The sequence below is a fragment of the Triticum dicoccoides genome, chromosome 2B (genome assembly GCF_002162155.2).
Source record: "Triticum dicoccoides isolate Atlit2015 ecotype Zavitan chromosome 2B, WEW_v2.0, whole genome shotgun sequence".
Lineage (NCBI taxonomy): Eukaryota > Viridiplantae > Streptophyta > Magnoliopsida > Poales > Poaceae > Triticum > Triticum dicoccoides.
Window position 1 is genome coordinate 800,614,509 of NC_041383.1, and position 7,688 is coordinate 800,622,196.

At 47.2% G+C, this 7,688-nt stretch overlaps 1 protein-coding gene across 1 annotated transcript; it reads left to right on the top strand.

Annotated features, from left to right (window-relative positions):
• Positions 1 to 2,618: 2,618 nt before the first annotated feature.
• On the top strand, positions 2,619 to 7,069 carry LOC119366432 (MACPF domain-containing protein At4g24290-like). Its single transcript, XM_037632169.1, has 4 exons — positions 2,619 to 2,880; positions 3,049 to 3,364; positions 4,057 to 4,168; positions 5,255 to 7,069. Exons 2-3 carry the CDS (start codon positions 3,089 to 3,091, stop codon positions 4,123 to 4,125), a joined length of 345 nt encoding a protein of 114 aa, XP_037488066.1. The 5' UTR covers positions 2,619 to 2,880; positions 3,049 to 3,088; the 3' UTR covers positions 4,126 to 4,168; positions 5,255 to 7,069.
• Positions 7,070 to 7,688: the final 619 nt, after the last annotated feature.

The window sequence follows — 7,688 nt, forward strand, 5'->3', positions numbered from 1 at the left end:
CCACACCACGGGGTCCTGTTCATCCACCCCTCCACCGTCTACTGTTCATCCAGCCCTCCGCACCATGGGGTCCTGTTCATCCAGAGGCAATGCCACCGCTCACTGTTCATCCAACCCCCCCCCCACAACGCTCACTATTCATCCAATCGATCGGCTTCAGTTAGCAGCAGTAGCGAAGGAATCACTCAAATCGGGTTCAGTTAATAGCCATCTATCGATTGCTCGGGTTCAGTAACGCATAGCCTCCAGTGCAATCGCTCGGGTTCAGTTAGAGCCCAACGCCTCGCTCGGGTTCAGTTAGAGCCAACGCCTCGCACGCACGCGCGTATGTGTACGAGAGAAACGCGCATCGCTCGGCCCCCGACCTCCCACCGTAACCAGGAACTCCCCGAAATTTTCCTTGCCCTCGCTTCTACCACGGTTTCTTCCATCATGGACGGCCTAAAGAATGTCATGCAACTGCGTCTCCGGCCCGCCCAGGATGAAAAGCCCATTTTCTGTCATGATTTTTTGTCATAGAAGTAGGAGCCCACCACATCTATGATAATACCGGGTTTTGTCACAATTATCGTCATAGAAGTGTTATATGTATGACAGAAAAAAAATTCGTTCGGCCCAAAATGTCACGGATGTGTCTTTTTTTGTAGTGTTATTTACTAGCAAAAGGTGGTATAATAATAAAGGTAACGGTAGCAAAAGTAAAGATAAATGTTTTTGGGTTTTTTGTAGTAGTTGTAACAGTAGCAACAGAGAAGTAAATAAGTGAAGAATAATATATGAAAAGCTCGTAGGCAATGGATTAGTGATGGATAATTATGCCGGATGCGATTCCTCATGTAATAGTTATAACATAGGGTGACACAGAACTAGCTCCAATTCATCAATGTAATGTAGGCATGTATTCCGTAAATAGTCATATGTGCTTATGGAAAAGAACTTGCATGGCATCTTTTGTCCTACCCTCCCGTGGCAGCGGGGTCCTAGTGGAAACTAAGGGATATTAAGGCCTCCTTTTAATAGAGAACCGGAACAAAGCATTAGCACATTGTGAATACATGAACTCCTCAAACTACGGTCATCACTGAGAAGTATCCCGATTATTGTCACTTCGGGGTTGTCGGATCATAACACATAATAGGTGACTATTGTTGGGGAACGTAGTAATTTCAAAAAAATTCCTACGCACACGCAAGATCATGGTGATTCATAGCAACGAGAGGGGAGAGTGTTGTCCATGTACCCTCGTAGACCGAAAGCGGAAGTGTTAGAACAACGCGGTTGATGTAGTCGTACGTCTTCACGGCCCTACTGATCAAGCACCAAAACTACGGCACCTTCGAGTTCTAGCACACGTTCAGCTCGATGACGTCCCTCGAACTCCGATCAGTCGAGTGTGGAGGGAGAGTTCTGGCAGCACGACGTGGTGACGATCTTGATGTTCTACCGTCACAGGGCTTCGCCTAAGCACCGCTACAATATTATCGAGGAGGACTATGGTGGAGGGGGGCACCACACATGGCTAAGAGATCAAGAGATCAATTGTTGTGTCTAGAGGTGCCCCCCTGCCCCCGTATATAAAGGAGCCAAGGGGGAGGGGGCGGCCGGCCAAGGAGGTGCGCGCCAAGGGGAGTCCTACTCCCACCGGGAGCAGGACTCCCTTCTTTCCTAGTTGGAGTAGGAGAAGGGGGGAAGGAGGAGGGAGAGAGGAAGGAAAGGGGGGGCGCCGCCCCCCTCTCCTTGTCCTAATCGGACTAGGGGGGAGGGGCGCGCGGCCCAGCCCTTGCCTCTTCTCCTCCTCTCCACTAGGGCCCATGTAGGCCCATTAAGCCCCCGGGGGGTTCCGGTAACCTCCCGGTACTCCGGTAAAATCCCAATTTCACCCGGAACACTTCCGATATCCAAATATAGGCTTCCAATATATCAATATTCATGTCTCGACCATTTCGAGACTCCTCGTCATGTCCGTAATCTCATTCGGGACTCCCAACAAACTTCGGTACATCAAAACTCATAAATGTATAATATAACTGTCATCGAAACCTTAAGCATGCGGACCCTACGGGTTCGAGAACTATGTAGACATGACCTAGAACTGTTTCCGGTTAATAACCAATAGCGGAACCTGGATGCTCACATTGGCTCCTACATATTCTACGAAGATCTTTATCGGTCAAACAAGCACAACAACATATGTTGTTCACTACTGAAAACATGGAATTTGCCATCAGCCAGCTCTTTGCCATCAGCCAGCTGATGGTAAAGAACGTCTTTGCCATCTGCTTATAAAGAATTGGCTGATGGCAACCATGTTCTTTGCCGTCTGTCAGTTCTTTGCCATCTGTTTTTTATAAGCAGATGGCAAAAACGTTCTTTACCATTAGCTGGCTGATGACAAAGAGGTTGGCAAATCTTGTGTCCGTCAAAAATGTAACGGCATACCAGCCCCACCTCTTTGCCATCTGCTGGCAGATGGCAAAGATATGGGACTATCTCTCTCCTTCCTAAAAAAAGCAAAGAGTGAAAAATTAATAAAGAAAAGAAAACCCCCAGCCACCCCGAATCAGTCCCACTCCCGTGCGTGCTGGATAGCTAGGGTTCCCCGCCACCCTCACCGGTCGCCGCCGCCGCCCTCACCGGTCGCCGCCGCCGCCCTCACCGGTCGCCGCCGCCGTCGGTCTGCCCTACATGGACGGAGGATAGGCCATCCCGCCGGTCCATTCCCGCCCCACCGCGAGGGAGGAGACCACCCCGGCGACCTCCCCCCGTCCCCACCGCCGCCGCCGCTCATCCCGGTCTCGTCCTCCTCCCCCGCCTCGCCGCCTCGCCGCGGCGTCCGTCCACCGCCGGCCGGCGAAGTCCCGGGCTCCGATTCACGAAAAGGTACGAGCTTTCGGCCCTCCGGCGGCCGCCGGCCAATCCCCCCGTGTTTCCGGCCGCGCCGCCCAGATCCGCCCCCGCCAGCCCCCGCGGTGCCGGCCGATCTGGCGGGGAATTTCAGTTTCTTTTTTTGGTCGTCTGCTGATTACGCTCCGGGTGTTCCGACTCCAGGGGTGCTGAAGTTTGTTCCGGCGCCGTGGGATGAGCGAGGATGGCGCCTAGGGACAGCAAGGAGATGCTGCAGCGGGCTGCCGAGTCCGCCATCCGCTCCATCGGCCTCGGCTACGACGTCGCCGCCGATGTCCGGCTCAAGTTCTGCAAGCAGCGCGGCTCGCCCAACCCCTCGCTCATCGAGCTCGACCGCGATGGGACCCAGGACATCGTGCTCCCCGGCAGCCTCACCACCGTCGCCGGCGTGCCCAAGTCCATCAAGTGCGACAAGGGGGAGCGGATGCGGTTCCGGTCCGATGTCCTGTCGTTCCAGCAGGTATGGTTTCTTGCATGCCTATGCCTACTCCAGAACAAGGAAGATGACACAAATGGACATAAGTCTATTTACCATTTCAGAATCATCTATTCTTAGTAACTACTAGCACTTTTAAGAGTAAAATTCTTCCTATTCCTTCAATTACGTACTGATTTTTGCCCTTCAAGAATGTATATAGGCACCAAACACTTTGAGGCCCGTAGAGATATGTATTCTGCCACTTCCAGGCAGAATAATTTTCCTGTGTGAGTAATGCGAGGTGTATGTGGATAATGTTTTGGTCGTTACCAGATTAGAAGGTTGTCAATTATCAGGTTAGATATTTGGAAGAAAGTTGGAAACTCTGGAATTGTAGTCTTCTGTCCAGGTTGCTGGCAGCATACCTTGGATTAGGGACTGATTTTTGCCATTTCAGAAACATATGGAAGCACCGAACAGTTGAGGCCTGCATAGATGTATTCAGCCAGAAAAAAATGTTTTCCAGTTTGAGTAATGCTAATGGAGGCGTACATAGATAATGTTTTGGTTGTTAACTTATTATAAGGTCCAAAATTATCAGGTTAGACATTTAGAAGAAACTACGGGATCGTATGCTTCTACCAGTTTGCTAGCACCAGCAGGATGCATTTTTGGCATGCAGCATGCTCTAGCCAATAGCTCCTTTCTCAGAAACATGCAACCTTCCCTGTCAGGTCAGGAGAGCAACAACGCACATGCAGCACAGATTTGTGCGTCTTCTCCATGCAATCTTGTTTACTTAATCTTCAGCCTGGGCCATCTCTGTCACCAACGCCTACAGCCTGGGTATGAACCTCTCTTCTCTACTTCATCTTTACTGAATGTTCGTATTCTCTGAACCACTTATTCTTTGTCTACTGAATTTTAGTGAATGTGAGATGTACTCCTGTAAACTGAGATGTGCTTTTGTAAAGTGTGTTGTCAACTTGTGAATTTTAGTGAATGTGAGTGAAAGTTACTCCACAATGTGAGTAAAAATGTTGAGCTCCTCTCATTCTTTTCCCCAATTCAGTATTGTTGTGTAGAAATTGATTCAAAAATTCAGTAATCCTAGGCCAAGAGAGAGATTATGTTAAAAATTCAGTTAAGCAGGCATGGTAAAATTGAGATGGAAAATCAAAATAAGTGAATGGATACTGCTTGAGTTGGAAAATCAGTGTAAATCTACTGTAAAAATTCAGTACTCCTACACTCAGAGATTATGTTAAAAATTCAGTTAAGCAGGCATGGTACTCTTATTTTGGAGTAAAAATTCAGTTTAAAAGTCAGTTAAAAGTCCAGTTTTAGAGCTTGGCTCCTGATCTGACTATAAAGTGTACTGCAAGCTTATTGCTAGCAAGTTTAAAATTCAGTAAACACATGATTCAGTGCACACTTAATACACATGACCTGCTTGTGCTTGTGACTGACTTGGACACATGATTCAGACACACATGTATTCAGACACACATAGCAGGTCTGAAACTCCTAGGAAATCATTTGCATATTGTCAACCTACTGTGAAATGAGTAATAGCTGCATCTTCCAGGATAGTATGTGGCCTCCTAATTAGTTGTAAACCAAAGCACTTAGACATTTTCAATCATGAGTAAATCAGAAACTAGTCTCAGCTTGAGTATTGATCTTGTGCATTTTCCTTTCTTTTCAGTGAACTAGTCTCAGCTTGAGTCCTGGTCTACTGTAACTTTTCTTTAAAAATTGTTTAATTGACAAATCATTTTAAATGGTGTGCCCAGGTTTCAGTGAACTAGTCTCAGCTTGAAATTTGGTTCAGTTAACTCCATACAAGGGTCTCTTTTTGGTTAACAGTTTGGAGTATAGATTAACTGAAACCTGACATTTTAACTGAATTTTACCTTCTTCCTTCCTTAGGAACATGAGCTCTGGCGGCAACACAAAGAATTGAGTAAACACTATTTTTGCAGAATTGTTGTTGTCAGTTAACTGAAACTACAGCACATTCCAATCAATTGGCTGCAGTAAAGAACTGAAGAGATGGTATGATAACAACTGCTCTATTTGTTCTATCTAATCTGTTCTTTTCTATTTAAGAAAAATATAAGCATGCATTTACCAGTAGGCGAGATCACCTAGCTAATTTGTAGTGTTATTATTGTCTAAATAGGAACATTTTACCTCATTAAAAGTACAGCCATCTCCAAAACTACAACACATTTAGCTACTGAACATTTACCTGGTGAGATGTTTAGTCATGCATCCTAATTCAGACGCTGTTGTGTGTTTAAGTAATCTGTCAGAAGTGTTTATTTCCACGCATGCATTATCAAATTGGCTGTGAGCCGTAACGTGGAATGCTTAGTATTTTTTCTCATACAGGAAACTTGCTCAGTTCAATTAGTTCAGCTCCAATGGCGGTATCTGTAAGACATGGAAGTGTGCAATTTTTCTGTATGTGCTCTCATATTTTTGCTCATGCATGCTTTTTTCAGTTAGTTTTTCCCACATTTTGGAAAGAACCATGCACAAAGGAAACAAACACTTCATCTGATGGTGTACCTTCTTAAGCTAGCAGTACTCTGATGGAGTACCTTCTTCAGAGGGCAAATAGCACCAGCAGCAGCAGTCACGGCGGCAGTCAACAGCAACAACAGAGGAGCAGTAGCATCAACATGAATCAGCAACAGCAGCACAGGCAGAGGAGCAGTAGCATCAACACGGGAAGAGGAGCAGGAGCAGCACGGGAGCTCCACCGGCGGCAGGGGAGAAACAGAGGAGAAACAAGATGCAGCAGCACGGGCTAGCACGACAGGCGGGCACGCAGGCAGAGAAGGAGCACCACGGCGGCGCGTGGGAGCTCGACGAGGACTCGCGGGAGACCACGGAGGACGTGTGCGAGCTGCTGTCCACGATGGATCGTGGAGGCCGGCTCCGGCAATGCCCGTAGGATCGCGGTGGCGCACGGGAGGCAGCTCAAGGTGGACTCGCGGGAGCACGAGGAGGACTCGCGGGAGCTTGAGTACGATGAGAGGGAGCTCCTGCTCCACCAGATCGTGGTGGCAAATTCCAGCGACACCCGCAGGTAATCGCCGCGGGAGGGGATCGCGGCGGCGCAGGTCTGGGCGGCGGCGGCAGAGCAAGTACTTGGCGACGGCGGCGGTGTTGAAGGTACGTGGTGACGGAGGCGGAACACTTCCTGATGGGTGGCAATCACGCAGCTTGGCGGCGCCGGCCCATGGAGACGCACGGGCGACGGCGGAGGAAGACGACGGGGGTGGAGGGACTTGTTTGTGATTGTTTTGAAACTACGAGGGCTTTTTTATAAAATTGCAATGATCTACGCCTGCGACATGTTTTTCGGGACGGAGGGAGTACTAATTACAACACATATACTTATTTTAAAGAAGAAATTGTTCAACTAAGGTGTTTGCCACTTAATAATGCCGCATCCTATCTATTCGGTGCCTATATGGATATACCTACACAATATCTTTAACAATCCCAATTACCGAATATTTTCATTTCTTATGAAATAGCATATGTTGACCCGGATAATCAAGACTTAACCATGCCTAAGTTACTCCATTGAAGATTGAACAATATCTTTAACCATGATCTAGTGTTGTTTATTTTGCAGCATAGGGAAGTTCTTTCTACAGGACAGAAATTTGTGGTGCATAATAATCTTCTTCTTCTAGTCTTCTTCTTCTAACTTTCTTCTTTCCCATTTTGTAGATTTGCCTCAGATCACGGAAGCTTGGGTTGATGGAGTGCTTGTCACGGAAGCTTGGGTTGATGGAGTGCTTGTCTTTAGTTTTTGTTTTGACTTCGTGAAACTTGCTACCCATGATGAAACTATGTATATGTATGGATGAAACTTGCTACTATTGGTAACATGTGTTGGATATATGTTCAATATATATGTGTTCATGACTATTGGTAATATGTGTTGAATATGCTATATTGGTCATATAAATATATTTGTGTTTGATTTTCTGTGAAAATGAATTAATATAAGAAAAAACAAAATTAAATGGGGCAATATAGGCACTTTGCCATCCGCTGGCAGATGGCAAAGAGCTTTGCCATCAGCTGGCAGATGGCAAAGAGGCCACGTGTCATCTACATGTAAAATTTGGGCCCTTTGCCATCTGCCAGCAGATGGCAAAGCATGCAACCTTTGCCATCTGCTGGCAGACGGCAAAGAGCCTGAAGCCTTTGCCATCTGCTGGCAGACGGCAAAGTATGCCGTTAGCCTTCTAACGGGGCTAACCCCGTTAAGAGGCTTTGCCATCTGCCAACAGATGACAAAGCCACAGGCTCTTTGCCATCAGCCAGCAGATGGCAA

Excerpts from the sequence above, each read along its gene's own strand:
- LOC119366432 (XM_037632169.1), top strand. The coding sequence starts at position 3,089 with ATGGCGCCTAGGGACAGCAAGGAGATGCTGCAGCGGGCTGCCGAGTCC. Across the intron at positions 3,365-4,056 it reads ATGTCCTGTCGTTCCAGCAG|GTCAGGAGAGCAACAACGCA; the intron begins GTATGGTTTCTT and ends CTTCCCTGTCAG.